The sequence below is a fragment of the Bipolaris victoriae genome (genome assembly GCF_000527765.1).
Source record: "Bipolaris victoriae FI3 unplaced genomic scaffold scaffold_35, whole genome shotgun sequence".
NCBI lineage: Eukaryota > Fungi > Ascomycota > Dothideomycetes > Pleosporales > Pleosporaceae > Bipolaris > Bipolaris victoriae.
This window is the reverse complement of record NW_014575357.1, coordinates 193,621-210,195: the sequence shown is the minus strand read 5'-3', so window position 1 is coordinate 210,195 and position 16,575 is coordinate 193,621. Positions and strand designations below refer to the sequence as shown.

Sequence of the window (16,575 nt, the reverse complement as noted above, 5' to 3'; positions counted from 1 at the left end):
GCACAGAGAAGGGCGAGGTATACACATTTTTGACCGGTGAGCACTAAAAGCGAGTGGATGGTGAGAAGGCTGCAGGCAGCTGCTGCGGCCGTTCGTGCACTGCCACCACCTCCTGCAGTGTGACGGACAAGGCTACTGTGTTGCAAGGCTGATTGGAGATTCCTACAAGACAGGAGCCTGTTGAATACTGCGCACCTTCCACATCAAAACTTCTTGTGCTCTTGAACATGTTTTATTAGCTTTCCTGGATTTGCTGTTGTACAAGCTTTGCAAACTTGGCATATGAGCGAGTTCCTGGTTATGCGACGCCATTGTGCCGTTGCCGGCTGAATTGCGAACATCGAAAAGCCGTGGACAAGGTAGATGTGCTCATGGCGATATCAAGTTGGATGTGAGATAGAACAGGTCAGCGGCAGAGACTATGCGCAAACAATGGAACCGTCGAAAAAGCGAGATGAAGTTGAGATATGCTTCGTGGCTGTCAGAATGGTGGACAGACAGTCGTGTCACTCTTTCCCGCCCTCGCCAACATAACAACACCAACATTAACACCACGCGCCATGGTCCTAACCTTATTGCCCTGATGTAACCTTCTTTTCACGACCTGTTCGGCATAATAGCTTCAGTTATTCCAGGCACCAAGGACTTGGCTAAACTTATTCTGCAGTTGCTTGATCATGTGCGCTTGGTGGTCTGCTCGCCTAGTCCGTAGACAGCTTCTCTTCCGCACCTCGGCACGCTTCCGACATGGCTATTTGCTCACCTCAGCACATAAACTGACATCGCTCGGTCTATAAACCACCGGCTTCCCCGCAATAACAGACGATCCCTCCTGTCCACTATTTCTCCGTCTTGCGGCCTCGAGATTCCCCGCCATTGGGAAACGCGGGATGGACGCGAGTCAAGAAAATGCATCATGTATCCTAGGGTGATCATGACGTTACAGGACATGTTCCGTGCTTTTGGCCTGTTCAAGCGCCAGGAACATGGCCCAAAGCGGATATTTTCACCAAGAACGACCGTTATTGTTATGGGAAATGAGCATTGGCGATGCTTTATATAGCATTGTTTGTTCTCTCTCGCTTTGTGGTCATCTTGCAACAGCTCAAGCCGTCAAGATGCGTCTCTCAACCCTTTTCCTGTCATTGATTGGCGTGGTCTCCACCGCTGCCTCTGCGCTTCCTAAACGCCAGACCACACAACCCACTTTCTCCCGCAATGTTGTCTTCACCCCTCCAAGAAATGCTGGCTGGACTGATCCAAGTGTCCTCTATGCCCGCAGTGCACAGCTTGCCGACGGCTCCTTGCTCGCAACTTGGGAGAACTATTCCCCCGAGCCACCAAAGGTGTACTTTCCCATCTTCAAGTCTTCCGACGGCGGCCTCACATGGAGAGAAATCTCGCGCGTCCAGGACACCCAGTATGGCTATGGTCTGCGGTACCAGCCTTTCATCTACGTCTTACCCGAGAGCATTGGCGGCTTCCCGGCCGGAACAGTTCTGGTTTCAGGCTCAGCCATCCCCACGGACCTCTCCAGCACCCATATTGAACTTTACGCATCTCGAGACTCTGGACTGACCTGGACCTTCGTCTCTCATATTGCTGCTGGTGGTGAAGCTCGTCCCAACAACGGCTTGACACCTGTCTGGGAGCCCTTCCTGATGTTGCACAACAAGAAGTTGATCTGCTACTACTCCGACCAGCGCGAGAACGCCACCTACGGCCAGAAGATGGTCCACCAGACCACTACGGACCTCAAGACATGGGGCCCAGTTGTCAACGATGTCGCATACTCCAAGTACACTGACCGCCCAGGCATGCCCACTGTTGCCAAGCTGCCAAACGGACAATTTATCATGACTTACGAATACGGCGGTGGCCCTGCTATCCCCAACTCCTACCAGTTCCCCGTCTACTACAAGATTGTGTCCGACCCCGAAAAGTTTGGTCAAGCCCAAGGCATCAGCCTCAAGGCCACTGACGGCACTATTCCTAGTGGTTCGCCGTATGTGGTGTGGAGTTCGGTCGGTGGTGCAAACGGCACGATTATTGCAAGCGCACACAGCGGTTCGCAGGTCTTCATCAACAGGGGCCTTGGACAGGGCAACTGGATCAAGATCGACACACCTGAGGCCAGCTCCTACACAAGGCACCTTCGCGTCCTCAAGGACCAAACCAAATTGTTGCTCATGGGCGGAGGACAGCTGCCACCCAGCACCACCAACTCAATCACCGTTACCGTTGTTGATATCAGCAAGTGGTGATTGCGCGGTGTGCTGTGAGGATTCCCTGTACATTCTTCGTCAAATTTTGGATCTCCTATAATTACAGACCATTGTGGATACCGTAAGACTACATAATGATAAATATAAGAGGTATATCATAGCTTATAGTGAATGTGAAACCATAGTGAGCTTTCAACTTTTGACCGTGCCTAAATGCGTAGATATAATGAGGACTGCCTATTTCTGTTGAACTTGCTCTTTTATTTGACTTGGATTTCCCAACGCATACAATCTTCCTGATTTGCGAAACAACATGGGCGACCCATTTCCTGTATACTGACTGAACAACTTATGGAAAACATAATAAGCGACAGGAACAACGACATGCGACTGCTAAGAGCTTTGAATCGAATATTTTTTCCAGCTGTAATTTCCGAAGGAGCAATAGTGACTGTCTTCTATGATAATACATGAAACCCGAGTTAAGCTGACACGAAGGCTACGCTTATTGCAATCTTACGCTCTTTTGTCCAATGCTGAGCCCGCACATGCAGTTCCGTGACATGGACAATGCTCAATCTTTGCTTTATTACTAGAATCGATACGCGGAGCCAATGACAGTGTTGGGTCAGGCCTGGAACCTCGGAATACTTCAGACGATCCAACACACCCCCACCCACCCACTAGCGCCGGGCCGACCATTCTTCCTAAGCGAGACCACCGTAGGCGCAAATTGAGCATCGCGGTAGTCATTGACACTTGCAGCAACCACCGTCAAGCCCGAACGCCTCCTCTCCCCCCAAACCGACAATCTCTTCTCCAATACCGACAAAATGGGTGGTGTTACCGTCAAGGACATTGAGTCTCACACTTTCGTGAAGGCGTACGCCGCTTTCTTGAAGCGTCAGGGAAAGCTCCCCATGTAAGCCTCTTTTCCCAAATCAGTACAGAGAAAGGACCAAAGCGCTAACTTTTTTCGCAGTCCAGGTTCGTCTCTATCCAGCGGGTGAAGGATGAAAAGCCTGAATCCCGTAAATGGGGGATAAACCTCAGTTCGCTGACTCTTATCTACAGGCTGGGTTGACACTGTCAAGACAAGCCGTACGTATAAACCCAACATCTTGAGAAAGAGAGAAGAAATCAGTCGCGCAAACGGTCGTCTAACATTGCGCAGACTCCAATGAGCTCCCTCCCCAGGACATCGACTGGTTCTACGTCCGCGCCGCTGCCATTGCCCGCCACATCTACATGGTACGCGAAACCCTCGCACACACGGATTGAGGAGAAGAAGGACAAAAATACTGACGAAGTGAACAGCGCAAGACTGTCGGTGTAGGCCGCCTCCGCAAGGTCCACGGATCCACCAAGAACCGCGGCTCCCGCCCTTCCCACCACGTCGACGCTTCTGGCTCCGTTGACCGCAAGGTCATGCAGGCTCTCGAGAAGATTGGTGTCCTTGAGCAGGACGAGGACAAGGGTGGCCGCCGCATCACACAGTCTGGCCAGCGTGATTTGGACCGTATTGCGCAGACCACCCTCGAGGCCGAGGAGGAGGACGACGAGTAGATGTTTCGCATAGGATTGTGATGCGCGGGCAAAAAACACGGCTGTTCTAAGCATTTGATTGCGGGGCGGTTACGGATCTACACGGTTTTACGGCTTATGGCGTTGAAGACATGACTTCGCTGGGCCTGCTTTTAGCCTAGGACAACCAATGACACTGGGCTTGGGCCTGAAAAGCAACATGATACCCCTCACTCTTGTTTGGTGCTCTCTCTTCCTCTCTCTATTCGATTTGCAGTGAAATGATGATCATGACGACGTCCTTTTGCAATTCCTGTCATTGCTCAACAACTGCAACTTTTCTCTTTGTCTGCGTTTTTAGTGCATGAAATTTCTACGGATACAAAAGCGGCTGCCACTGACACAGCTTTTAAAAAAGGTCAGTCATGGCGCCGTGACTAGCATCGCCTACTAGCCTTGCATACTTGGCCAGCACACCCCTCGTAACTGGCATGCTAGGCGGCACCCACGCCTTCAGCCTCTTCTCAATCTCCTCATCGCTCACGTCCATGTCTATCCTGTTCTTTTCCGCATCAATCGTGATCATGTCGCCATTCTGCACAACCGCAATGGGACCGCCTACAGCCGCCTCGGGGCAAATGTGACCCACGATGAAGCCGTGGGATGCGCCAGAATACCTGCCGTCCGTGATCAAGGCGACATTGGTCAGCTTGGCACCCATGATGGCAGCCGAAGCTTTGAGTTGTTCCGGCATTCCGGGGCCACCCTTGGGACCCTCGTAGCGCACTACTACTACTACATTCTCGCCGTGTGGAATCTTGCCTTGGTTGAGCGCGCTGTCCAGCTCGTGCTCTTTGTTGAAGACGATGGCTTTACCCGTGAACTTCAAGCCTTCTTTTCCTGTAATCTTTGCTACGGCACCAGAGGGTGCGAGGTTACCGCGGAGAATCTCAATATGGCCAGTGGGTTTGATTGGGTTGCTTAGAGGGCGAATGAGGGTCTGATCTTGGGGCAAAGATGGGTATCCTTCGATGTTTTCCGCAAGTGTCTTTCCGGTCACAGTGGGAATGGAACCATCGAGTAGCTTAGCAGCGACGAGCAATTTCATAACAGAGGGCATGCCGCCAATCTCGAAAAGATCGGCTGCCATGTAACGGCCACTGGGAGCCAGATCAGCGAGAAAGGGTATTTTGTTTGAGACGCGTTGGAAATCGTCGAGAGTCAAGGGAACACCCGCTGTGCCGGCCATGGCGAGAAGATGTAAGACGGCATTTGTGGAGCCACCCAGCACCATCATCATGACAAGGGCGTTTTCGAAAGATGCTTTTGTGAGAAGTTTGCGCGGTGTAATGTTCTTTTCCATGCACACACGGATGGCAGCAGCAGCTTTGGCACATTCGCGCATCTTGGCGGGAGAGGTCGCAGGCGTAGTGGACGAATTGGGTAGAGTAAGGCCCATTGCTGTGATTTGTTAGTGTATCGTAATAGTAGATAAGGCGAGTGAGAGCCTGCTGTACCTTCGATTGACGTAGACATGGTGTTTGCCGTGTACATGCCACCACAAGCGCCTGCACCGGGGCATGCATTTCTCTCAATGTCTTCCATGATCTCATCTGGTGAGAATTTACCCTCACTCGCGCTCTTCAAGTTTTTATATATGTATGCGCCGTGGCTCTCATAGCATGTAGAGATGTTGATGGGCTTCTTGAGTGTCTCTGAGTAGCCTGGCATTATGGAACCGCCATAAACCATGAGCGAAGGGCGGTTGTGTCTTGCGAATGCCATAATGACTCCTGGCATATTCTTATCACAACCCGGAATCGCTATGCAAGCATCGTGGTGCTGGGCACATGTAACGGTCTCAATGCTATCAGCTATTATTTCACGCGTTTGGAGAGAGAAGCGCATTCCTAGTCGAGATCAGTTCAAAGTTCGCAGGGTGTGGAGGAGTCATGATACCTTCGCCACCCATTGTGATGCCATCCGAGACACCGACGGTGTTGTACTGCCACGCAAGCATATTGTCGTTCTGGACATGCTTTTTGATTTCTTTGCCCAGGTCCAGCACTGTGGAATGTCAGCATGTTATGCGCACACGATTGACCGCTGCGCCTTAATGGTCTCGCCACACGTGGGCTAGATTAAGGAACTTACAGTGCATGCTGCAGTATTGTTAGTTTGTGGTCAAGCCATTTTTTTTGCATGAGGGTCAAACGAACTTGCATGGATTGCCTTCCCACCAAACAGATGCTATACCAACATGAGGCTGCGTCTTCATTGCTTCTCGTGAGGGTACCCCAGCGGCATAGAGCATGGCCTATTATTTGGACCATGTCAACTACTGATGGAATTCAAATGGTGGTGATAGCGAACCTGTGCTCCAGGGAAGTTATGGCCCGTGGTGAGCGTGGAAGAGTACTTGTTGAGTGCTGGCTGGCCATTTTCATTTTTCGCATCGTCTGGAAGATGTGGAAAACTGAGAAAACGCGGCTCCTCTGCCTCCCGTTGCTTCTGAAGGTTCTTAGGGTCCATTTTTGAGGCAGCCGAAAACGGGGTCTATGTCAGATATGGCAATTGAACGGGTAGGCGAAAAAGGAAATCACGGCGAGAGGGAAAATTGACAGAAAGGAAAAAGGTGTGGTATTGCGGGAGCGAGATAGTGAGGATAGCTAATCGATACCGCGTGTACCCAGGTACTCCCGGAACAGGGGCACTGGCACAGTCTAACATGGCTAGGGCTGTCCAAGGTACTCGCGTCGACGTATATGTGGGCCATAGTCATGCCTCTATCAGTGTCGTCTGGGCCCAAACCATGGCGGAAGGAGGGGTATCGTGGAGCATGACAAGTGCGAGTCCAGGGCCGGAAGGCTACGCGTTGTGTGTCGTCCATGGACAGTGAGCAGCAGCCAATGCGACCGGACGAGATGAAGCCGAACTATGGCGATTGGGCCAGGCAGTATGCTAGCGGATCCATGGTCGCGCTGGCGTTGGGGTGGTAGCGTGAAAGGTTTCCTCCGCGGTATCAAGTCCCGAAGTGCGCCACATCGGACTTGTAGCGTGGCCTGGCGCCTGGGCAGTGGGTGCGACATGTGCTGGCCCACCGCCAGAGTGCGGCGCTTTCAACGGCGCAATGCTACCTGTCTTCTGGAAGGCCGAGGTCCGCCACCGCTTTTGCGGCTCGGCTAGCAATGGCATTGACAGGCACACTTGGTGTAAAGTATATCTAAGGACACTAGCATAGTGGTGCGTATATAGACCAAGTGCGGAGTTTCTGAATGCAAATGCTCTGCTACGTAAAGTAGAATCCATGTCGGATCAAAAGTGGGACGTGGCCCAGAAGGAATACCGTGTGCTTGTCGGCATCTTCCCTCGGGATCCGCTAGAGTCAATGGGTAAATCCAACGCGCGCCTGTGCAGATCGAGGTAGGTCGACCTACACACTCTCCCTGGTGCTCATCGGGGAGCGAAAAAAAACCTGTCGGGACAGATGGCTTGAGGGCGTGGGGGAGGAGCTGTAGTGACGTCACGATGGATCTGGCAAGTGGAGGGAGGGTCGGACGGGAAGAACAGACTGTGGGGGTGGATTGATAGGAGGAAGAGAAAGAAGAAGAAGGTGACGATAGAGAAGAGGGAGACGGTGAAAAGCTGCGATAGGGCTGAGGGTGGTGGCGTCCAGTCAGCCCTGCCAAGTTGCACGATGCAAGGCAGAGGCGTCGCTCCCGCATCGGGGCTACGAGTGGCAGGAGCGCGCACCCAACCGCCAACGTCATTTTGCCCATTGCCCGCCAGAGTCACAACAACCACCAAAACTCTGCAGTTAGGGAAACAACCACCACCACAACCACAACACCACGGCTACCACCATCGTCACCCATAAACAAGTCATCTCCGGTGGCTGCCGGCCCTACGTAGATTCTCCATCCAGCAAGCTCCATCCCAGCCTCGTCATCGCCCGCCCGCAACTCCATCTCGCGTAATTCCTTTTGGACAGGATGCCCATCCACATCGCACAATTCGCCCAGCTGCTGATGACGAGGCATTGCTAGCCCTGTATTTGTTGTTCGTCTAACGTGCCCGCCTCTCCCCGTACCAAACTTTCCAGGCACCGGCTCGTTCCCGCCAGCAGTTGGGGCACGAGTCCTTCTATCCGATTCCATTGGCTGGCCCCAGATCGCCCGTCACCTTGCTGCACGCCAGCACTCCCACGGCCCGTTGGATATACATCCACCGTCGTTCCACGCCAAAGTCTATGGAGCCTCATTCGCGTCCTTGCACGGCCCAGAATGGCACGTTGCGTCTTCCACAGGCTCTGCTGTCACTCCTGAAGACCACTCTTGCAGGCTCGCCCAGCCATCCAGTGACACAGACCGACTCCCACCTGGTCCCCTGGAACGCCGCGGATATAAACAAGTCGGCCTACCGTTTCCTCAACCTGCTCACTCCCTTCGTACTCCGCCGCGGCAATTGGTCTTTGACTCCTGCGGGCATGGTTGAGTTGACAGCGCTGTGTGGAGTCGCGTCTGCACTTTGGATCCGGAGGAAAAGGGGTGGTAAGACCAGCCCTGGGGGAACTCAGCACGCATCTGAGGCCGCAACCGGTACGTTGGTTTTGTCAGATTAACAACCCGTCCATCTTATCACGTGGCCCAGCTAATGCACATGTCCAAGTACTAAGCTTATCGCGCTAACGCTCCATAGATGATGCTGCCATTACCGACCCAGCTCTGATAAAAAAGTACTCTACAGTCAAGTCCTACACCGTGCCCTCTACTGGCTTCACTTATCCTCAACTGCGTACCTTTTATCGTCCACACCACCAAGAAAGCAAGCTACCAAAGGACCCCTGCCCGATTCCCCTTCTGGTCTTCGTCCATGGTCTTGGCGGATCTATTGCCCAATTCAGTCCTATCCTTATCAGTCTTTCCAATCTAGCACCATGCTTGGCTCTAGACTTCCCTGGATGCGGTGCGTCGACTTTTGAGCCAAAGGCATGGGAAGCCTACACGACCGAGGCCCTTGTACATCTTCTTGCAGTCGTCATTGAAGAACATCGTGCAGCCGACGAAAGACAGCCTGTCGTTCTGGTCGGCCATAGCATGGGCTGCTCTCTGGCTGCCCTACTAGCCTCCCCTACCTCTCCACATGCCCATCTTCTATCGCAATACGTCAGCGGCTTGATTGCTATATGTCCACAAGCCGAGCCTCCGACTGAGAGAGAAGTCAAACAACTGCAGTACCTCTCGTCAGTACCACCAGTCGTATTTGACCTGGGAAGACGCTGGGATCGGAAAGGGGGTATTGCCAGCAAGAGTGTTTTACGCATGACAGGAGCAGATGCAGACGTGGAGACAAGAAGAATGCAACTGCTTTTCAACCAACAAAGCCGAAGTGCTGTCTGGCAGAGGATGGCACGAGGCATGTGCCCTGATTACTCCGATGGCTCACCAAAGGGCGGCCTTCCCGGAAGACAGGTCTGGAGTGGCCTAAACATGCCCGTGTTCCTCACTGCCGGCGAGATGGACGGCGTGACACCAGCTTCCAATGTCAAACGCGTCGTGGAATTCTTGGGGAGAGATGTTAGTGCCATTGAGCCACCAAGCGAGAGGGCTAGTCTACCTATCGCAGCTGCACCATTTGTTCCTGCCTCTATCATATCAGAGGTGCCCACGAAAGAGCACAAAGATTCGGGCATCGACGCAAGGGACTTGCCACGATGCGAAGAAGACAACAAGACGATTGAATCAACTTCTGTATCCACTGCTGACGGCAGTCTTGTGTCCACTGAGGATGGTACCAGAGAGGGAAGTATGACCACTGCAGACGGTCCGCTTCTCTCGGGAACTTCAACGTCATCGTCAACCACGCCATCACCTCACCCACGCAAGCTTGTTGTTAAGACAGCAATCATGCCCAAGCCAGCAGCTCACTCTCTACTCTTTGCTCCATCTACCTCGCGTATCATAGCCGGGCTTATAGGTACATTCTTTGCTGACTACATCGATCCTCGTCTATCATTGGCTTGGCAACTCAGTTACCTGTCGACCGAAGGCAAATGGGACGTGAAGAATCTCGAAAAGTGGAAGGCAGTGCAGCCGGTGTCTGCACCCATTGCCAACGTCTTCCGGGCGATGAAGACGCTTAGAGAAGTCGACGAGGAGCATACGCCCAAGGTGCTTACAAAGAAGTGGGCTGGCAAGCTCTGCGCCGTTATTGACATCTCGCACGACAATCCCGTCTACGACCCCAAAGGCTTGGAAGAGGGCGGTATTCCGTACCACAAGTTCCCGACTGTGTCGAAGCAGCCTCCACAACCCGCCGAGGTCAAGGAGTTTTTCGATCTCGTCGACAGAATTCGAGCTGAACAGCGGCCCGGTCTTATTGGTGTCCATTGCCACTACGGCTTCAACCGCACTGGCTTCTTCCTAGTGTCGTATCTGATTGAGCGTCTGGGATACAAGGTCGAAGATGCACTGGATGCGTTCCAGCAAGCGCGCCCACCGGGTATCCGCCACTCGCATTTCATTGACGCCTTGTATGTTCGCTACTGCCAGGGTCTCAAGAGAGCGCCAACTCTGTGAAGGGTAGCCTTGTCAACAGATGCGTTGTTGCGGTGCTTTTTTTTCTTCTTCTTCTTTAGTCGATCCAACTTTTTTTTTCCCTTCTTTGTTGTGTGCATTTTGTTAGCGTTTGGGTTCGGTTGGGGTAGGCTTCTTGTTGTATGAGTATAACCAATTCTCACAAAGGTTCCCCTTTTTTGTAATCGGTATTTTAGGCCGGGTATAGCGTAAGCGTTTTTGGCGTTTTTTTTTCCTTCTTTTCTTCTCTTTTTTTTTCTCTCGTTTGTACAATCGGGGGTCAGGTTCGGGGATGGGATTTCGGTATTTGTGTTATCAGGACACATACATATAGAGATTCAAGTCTATAATCATCACTATGGTTATCATTAGACACTTTGAGATTCGCGTCTTGTATGGTCTTTCTTTCTCTCTTCTCTACTACAGAATCGCGATTACATGGCCTTCTTTACTTCCTCTCAGTTACTCTCGTTACACATGCCGTGTGGGGCATCCCCCATGTCTATTCGTTCAAACGTGTTAATCTAGCAACAGCATCACCCATTATTCCAATAATTCTAGACAGAGAAGAACATTTGTTCAAAAGGTTGGAAACAATTCTTTTTTTTCTCTTTCATATCTAAATTCTCTCTTTCTTTGCAAACAAGTTTCGTTTACTAGGGGCAATGAACAACCCTTCTTCTTCTAACGATTTGTTCTGCCCTAATCGCCACCGTCTGTCTTGTTTTTTTCCCCTCTCCTTCTTTCTTTCTTTCCTTCGCCCGTTTCCGTTTCCGTTTCCGTTTCCGTTTCGGGGTGTTTTTTTTCTTTGCTTTATCCCGCGGAAAACCGGAGGGAGAGGGGGAAAAAGGAAAGAAGGGGGGTTCCGCCGTTTGATTTACTTTGACGGGTGCTCATGTTTGTGAGATGAGTTTAGTTAAAAGAGATAGGGTGAGAGAGAGAGAGAAAAAAGGGGGTGTTGGCAAGATGGAAGATGGGATGAAAAGAAAAATAGTACAACTACATTGATTGGGAACCGTGGGTGTGTTCTTCCTCTTCTTCCTCTGATGAACATGATGATGATGATGACGATGACGATGACGATGACGATGACGATGACGATGACGATGACGATGATAGTAATAATGATAATAGCGACAATGATGGTGGAACGAGAGAAGAGAAAAGTAAATAGGAAAGAGAACATTGATATCCTCCATATCGTCGTTCATCATTCAAAAGTTTCCCCTGCCAGATCATGATATAGCTTTTGATCCTAGCCTCGTGAAAATCCTTCCCTTCTTCGATCAACCCGTTTTTCCCCTTTCCCTTCGCCTTGATTCTTTTGCTCCTTTTCCTTCTTGCATGGTAAAAAAAAGAGTAGCTTTAAACAAGCTCGTACATGGCCCCGTTAAGAAGTTTAGTCTAGTCTTGAGACTTTCCACCGCAGCGCCTCGCAATGCATTCGTCAATGTAGCTAGAAATAAGACAAGAGGTTGAAGCGAATGTGTTGAAAAATAAAGCAAGTTTTGAATGCTCGTGTACTGCGTAGGCCTTGTGGTCAGTCAGAGTTACTACAATTTCTTGGTCCTGGCGCTTGGGCTGATGGCACAGCCGTATGGAGGGGTGGCTGGCCCGGGTCCCCAGGTGGTTGTGAGGTGGGTTGGAATACCCTGCTCGAATGTCTGTACACTCACTCTCATAGTAACGGGAGCAAGCTGTCATGTCGAAGTCACAACCTCTGTTCTTGAGACTGGGGTTCCGGGGTCGTCTCTACACCCTCCATAGCGCCACCCTCTTTGCTTCGTGGAAAGACAGTGCCCTCGGTAGTAGTGGGTGTTCCAAGCCTTTCGGTGGGGTACTTTTCGAGGTCCTTATGGCTAGTTGAGAAGGTCGATATGACCGGAGTATAGTTCTGAGGATGATCAGCCTGTGTGGGCGTCTTGGCCTCTGGCCCAGCAGAAACGGGGCTCAGCAGACTTTCTGGTCCGTGCTTGCCTTCGGGAAGTTGTAATTCGGGTTGCGAGTGGATAGCACCTACTAGGCCGTTCCAGCCTCCTTCGATGTCGCGGAGCAGGCGCACATACTCCTCCGGTACTAGACCGCTCTCCCCAGTCTTTGGGTCTTGGGCCACTAGCCAGCCTTGGCCATGTCTATAGGATACTAGGATGACCTGGCCTTCTACCAACGGTAGTTCATTATCATTTTCACGGGCAAAGTCGAACAAGGCAACAGCCTTGCCGTGCATCTCTTCGTCGGGTGAAGCAATGGTAAACTGGTAGTCGCGTGAAAAGCGGCTGTCGTCGTATATGTAGTCTTCAGGCTCGGACATGTCGTCGTCTGAATCGTATGGCGGGCCTTGTTGGAGGGCTGTATCGGCGTCGGCATATGCGCGTGGGGGCAGGGTTGTCGCAAAGTGGGAATCACGTCGTGACGCACCTTCGGGTACGCCGAGTCGGGATGACTCTGGCGGGTATGTAATGTACTCGCTGCTGGAACCATTAGCAGTATCGTCGTTGCCGAATTGGCTGCTGTCGCCATTGAGGGGCAGAATGGAACTGCGCCGTTGTTCTTCCGGGTATCCTCTGCGCCCACGTGTGTGATCAAAATTGACAATGTTGGACTTGTGCTTCTTGTGCCGTGCGCCGTGGTGGCTAGTGACTACGGGGCTGGAGATATCTTCGTCCTCGCTGTATGGTGGGCCTCCATCGTACGAGGTTTGGGGGAGTTGTTCGCCTTCTTTCTCGTCCCACGACCCCGCCGACCAGCCGCTTCGTTCGTTGCGCCATGCTACCGGAGGTGGGTCCGAAAGTCTCCGGCTATGTTCGCTTGCGGGAGTGGATATGTCTGATGGCTGTTCTGGGAGGGGACCGTAGAACAGAGGATGGAGCGGGTCGTAAGCAAAGTCGCGCACCAGTGAGTAAGGTAGGCTCGAGTGGAAGATAGGAAAGGCGGTTGATTGCGGCCGTGAGCGTACCGACTGGTGGGTGTTTGATGTGTTTGAGATGTTTGAGAAGGTTGAGAGACGCTTGTTGAGGTAGGAGCTGGCGCGCTCCAGCTTGGCCTTGGAAGGCGGGGAGGTGACAAGTGGGGGTAGTGAGGTGCGGTTGACGCCTGTTTGCGCAGCATTGGGGTCGCTACGTGGGGACAGGACATCGGCAGCCATATTTTGGTCAGGCTGATGTGGGCGCACTGCAGCCGGTTCCGTGGGTTCGTCTAGCCGTTGGGTGTAGACTGGCGTGTCTGGAGCGGTGCCGGTGTCGGTCATGCGCAATAGATTTGGGGGGTGGGGTGGTTAGAGTCGAGACTGAATAGTCAGCAGTGGTCTATATGGGTGTGCTGGAAGCGCAGCAGAAGGCAGTGTAGCGGGCAGTGCGGGCAGCAAGGCGGCGCACCAGACGGATAAAGTTGGCGTAATCGGGAATGAGCCCACGAGAGCACCGGCGCAATTGGCGCTGAGTGGGCCAGGTCGCGAGGCGCACAAGCAGGGCTAGAGCGAGCGAGCCAGAGATGAGGGCTCTGAGGGTGGTGGAGCGGGAGCGGTTCTGGTTCTGGGAGATGATGGCGGCGCAAGTGGATGCAGATGGGCGTGTGGATGGAAGAAGGCGGGCGATGGCCAATGGGTTGGCGGGCGCACTCGAGGGCTTGGGAGAGGCGGGCGTGGCGATTGGGGGCAGGGTCCGTGTGAGAGAAGAATGTTTGGGCAGTGAAGCGGCTGGAGAAGGAGTGGATGGGGTTGTGGGGGTGCAGGCACAGGACTGGCGCTAGGGCTTGGCAGTGAAGGATGCAACAGTTGCGCGCCTGACGGATAATGTCGAGGCTTCGGGAGTGTCTCGGCAGGGAGCGAGGACGCGGCGTCGAGAGCAGTCAGTGGAGCGGCGCGTGGTGGACGAAGGCGGGTTGAGGATGGATGCTCTATTTTTGGGACGGGCTGGCGGGGGACATGCTAGACGCCGGTTGTGCGTTTCAGAATCAGTCCAAGGCGCTGCGGGCGTACAGAGCCATGTGGTGGTGGTAGTGGACGTGGGGAGGGTGGAATGGAGCAGAGGAGCAGCGCAATGGTTCATGCCATGTAGTAGATAGTAGCAAGTAGTCGGGAATAGTAGGTACTAGCTACTAGCATCGACGAGGGGCTGTGTCTGTGTGCGAGTGTCCGTGTGCGTGCGTGTGAGTTGTTGCGTGTGTTCAGCCTTGGAGGCGTGCAAACCGCTCCGGCTTAGCCCTGTTGGCCTCTAGATTGTTTCAGGCGGTGGGGGCTAGCTGCTTGCAGACGACCCACGCCGACTGTGCTTGCACCGCAGCGAGGAACTTCCCTGGCCAGCCTTCACCGTATGCTGTCACGCTCCCAAAAGGCTCCCAAACGCATAACCTGTCCGGCCTGCCTGTGTTGCTGAATCTCCATGTCCCTTGTCCGCGCACGCTGTCTGACAGGCAGGCCGAGCCGTGCCGTGTCCTGATCGGGCCACAGACGCTCTGCTTGCGCAATACCTACCCACCACAATCTCACCACGCCCAACAAGCCCGCCCGGCCGAGAGCGACAGCGTCCAGGAACAGGAAGCGAGGCCCATGTCCATGGCACCGCGCCGGGCCCACGGCATACTATACTTACTTACTCGGGTGCCATGACATACCTGCATGTATGTAGCATCATGGTACCTATACTAGCAGTCCTTAGCATCTAGTATTAGCAGTAGCATCAGGCATGACAGTCGTAGTAGGTAGCAGCCTTAGTAGCCCCTCCATTGCGCCGTTTGGGTGTGCGTGACGCTTGGTACTCGGCCTGCCCCGCCTGCGCGTAGCCTCGAGCACGGCCCGCTTAGTCAGCCCCGCTACTCCAGCACAATGACTTGCTGAGCTCGACAAAGCTTGCTCCTCCACTGGCTTCGTGCCTTTCACAAGCAAACATCCTCCACCACCACCACATCAACCCCCCTTTGACCTCACCCTCATCCCTCTCGTGTTGGGGGCTATGACCTCGACCACGACTCCTGTATACTGTACGTCTCCAGTCCCCCCTCGCTCGCCTCCCGCCCCTTCCTGCTGCCCGCCCTGCCTGTGAGATGATGAACACATATTGGAGCTGTCCTAGGCACTAGCCTTTGAGGACTCTCAATAATAATATACACTGAAAATTCTGAACCTCGCGTGATCACCGCCACTGTTGCTGCATACAAGCATGTAGAACCACGACTGACTTTGGTGAAGAATTTGCAGAGCTGCGCCCAAAGACGCGACGAGAAAAAAAAATATGTCCGCCGACCCACGACTACGCGCGAGGCAGCAACAGCAACAGGCAACGCCTACAGCTGTGCCTCCACCTCCTCCGCCCCCGCCCGCCGAACCCCAGCCTATGGGCATGGACGGTGCCGGCGACGCCCAGCCAGACCAGAATGTAGTCCCCGACAACAGTTTCAAGCTAAAGTTTTGCACTGTGTGTGCTAGTAACCAGAACCGGTATGTACATGCTTTGCTCTTCCCACTCCTTGACCCTAACTCGGTCAGCTCCATGGAAGCTCATCTCCAACTGGCCTCAGCCCATCTCCCAACTATCAGTTTCGGAACCGGCTCCCTCGTGCGTCTGCCCGGCCCGACAATCACCCAGCCCAATGTGTATCACTTTAATAGTACCACCTACCGTGCCATCCATGATGAGCTCGCCGAGCAAAACGCCGCTCTCTACACCAACAACGGTCTGCTCAACATGTTGGGTCGTAATTTAAACATCAAGGGTTACCCTGAGCGCTTCCAGGACTGGGTCCCCGGCAAGCCTCGCCTTGACCATGCCGAGGACAAGGGCTCCCAGGGTACTGAGGCTGGAGTAGTTGACGTCGTCATCACCTGTGAAGAACGTTGTTTTGATGCCGTGCTTGAAGATCTACATAACAAGGGCGGAAAGCTCAACCGGCCTGTCCATGTCTTCAATGTCGACATCAAGGACAACCACGAGGAAGCCCTTGTTGGCGGCAAAGCTATTCTAGATCTTGCTCTCAGTCTGAATGAAGCTGCTGCAAAAGAGCGTGAGATACATGGTGACAGCGGATGGCAGTCTGGTGGCGGTGCTGCTCGTTCGGGCTTTGACGAGCGTGTCCCCGAGATTCTCGCGACATGGCAAGAGCGCTGGCCAAACATGCCCGCGCTCTGGAGTCTTGCATGGTTTTGATTTCACCTCATATGACGTTTGATCTTTTGTTTTCTTGCTAGCTACACAGCCTTTGATACCCATTTGCATAGCGAGGCGTTCGGAGTATCACATTGACCAGTTGATGATCGT

At 53.1% G+C, this 16,575-nt stretch overlaps 8 protein-coding genes across 8 annotated transcripts; 6 read left to right on the top strand and 2 right to left on the bottom strand.

The window, feature by feature from the left end:
• Positions 1-1,118: 1,118 nt before the first annotated feature.
• On the top strand, positions 1,119-2,264 carry COCVIDRAFT_15375 (glycoside hydrolase family 93 protein; the record flags this gene model as incomplete). Its single annotated transcript, XM_014701877.1, has 1 exon — positions 1,119-2,264. The coding sequence occupies one exon, from the start codon at positions 1,119-1,121 to the stop codon at positions 2,262-2,264; it is 1,146 nt and encodes a 381-aa protein (XP_014557363.1).
• A 794-nt stretch (positions 2,265-3,058) lies between these two features.
• Positions 3,059-3,791, top strand: COCVIDRAFT_15374 (hypothetical protein; the record flags this gene model as incomplete). Its single annotated transcript, XM_014701876.1, has 5 exons — positions 3,059-3,147; positions 3,208-3,212; positions 3,300-3,326; positions 3,400-3,476; positions 3,543-3,791. 5 exons carry the CDS (start codon positions 3,059-3,061, stop codon positions 3,789-3,791), a joined length of 447 nt encoding a protein of 148 aa, XP_014557362.1.
• A 367-nt stretch (positions 3,792-4,158) lies between these two features.
• COCVIDRAFT_37134 (hypothetical protein) lies at positions 4,159-6,281 on the bottom strand (the record flags this gene model as incomplete). The annotated part of the gene is made up of 6 exons (XM_014701955.1): positions 4,159-5,210; positions 5,267-5,659; positions 5,709-5,816; positions 5,904-5,911; positions 5,969-6,066; positions 6,123-6,281. The coding sequence occupies 6 exons, from the start codon at positions 6,279-6,281 to the stop codon at positions 4,159-4,161; spliced, it is 1,818 nt and encodes a 605-aa protein (XP_014557441.1).
• Positions 6,282-6,686: 405 nt separating this feature from the next.
• Positions 6,687-7,176, top strand: COCVIDRAFT_15372 (hypothetical protein; the record flags this gene model as incomplete). The annotated part of the gene is made up of 2 exons (XM_014701875.1): positions 6,687-6,906; positions 7,052-7,176. The coding sequence occupies 2 exons, from the start codon at positions 6,687-6,689 to the stop codon at positions 7,174-7,176; spliced, it is 345 nt and encodes a 114-aa protein (XP_014557361.1).
• A 270-nt stretch (positions 7,177-7,446) lies between these two features.
• On the top strand, positions 7,447-7,626 carry COCVIDRAFT_97136 (hypothetical protein; the record flags this gene model as incomplete). Its single annotated transcript, XM_014701954.1, has 1 exon — positions 7,447-7,626. The coding sequence occupies one exon, from the start codon at positions 7,447-7,449 to the stop codon at positions 7,624-7,626; it is 180 nt and encodes a 59-aa protein (XP_014557440.1).
• A 372-nt stretch (positions 7,627-7,998) lies between these two features.
• COCVIDRAFT_97364 (hypothetical protein) lies at positions 7,999-10,327 on the top strand (the record flags this gene model as incomplete). The annotated part of the gene is made up of 2 exons (XM_014701953.1): positions 7,999-8,347; positions 8,448-10,327. The coding sequence occupies 2 exons, from the start codon at positions 7,999-8,001 to the stop codon at positions 10,325-10,327; spliced, it is 2,229 nt and encodes a 742-aa protein (XP_014557439.1).
• A 1,708-nt stretch (positions 10,328-12,035) lies between these two features.
• COCVIDRAFT_97277 (hypothetical protein) lies at positions 12,036-13,469 on the bottom strand (the record flags this gene model as incomplete). The annotated part of the gene is made up of 1 exon (XM_014701952.1): positions 12,036-13,469. The coding sequence occupies one exon, from the start codon at positions 13,467-13,469 to the stop codon at positions 12,036-12,038; it is 1,434 nt and encodes a 477-aa protein (XP_014557438.1).
• Positions 13,470-15,552: 2,083 nt separating this feature from the next.
• COCVIDRAFT_97314 (hypothetical protein) lies at positions 15,553-16,464 on the top strand (the record flags this gene model as incomplete). The annotated part of the gene is made up of 2 exons (XM_014701951.1): positions 15,553-15,758; positions 15,807-16,464. 2 exons carry the CDS (start codon positions 15,553-15,555, stop codon positions 16,462-16,464), a joined length of 864 nt encoding a protein of 287 aa, XP_014557437.1.
• Between the last annotated feature and the right edge of the window lie 111 nt (positions 16,465-16,575).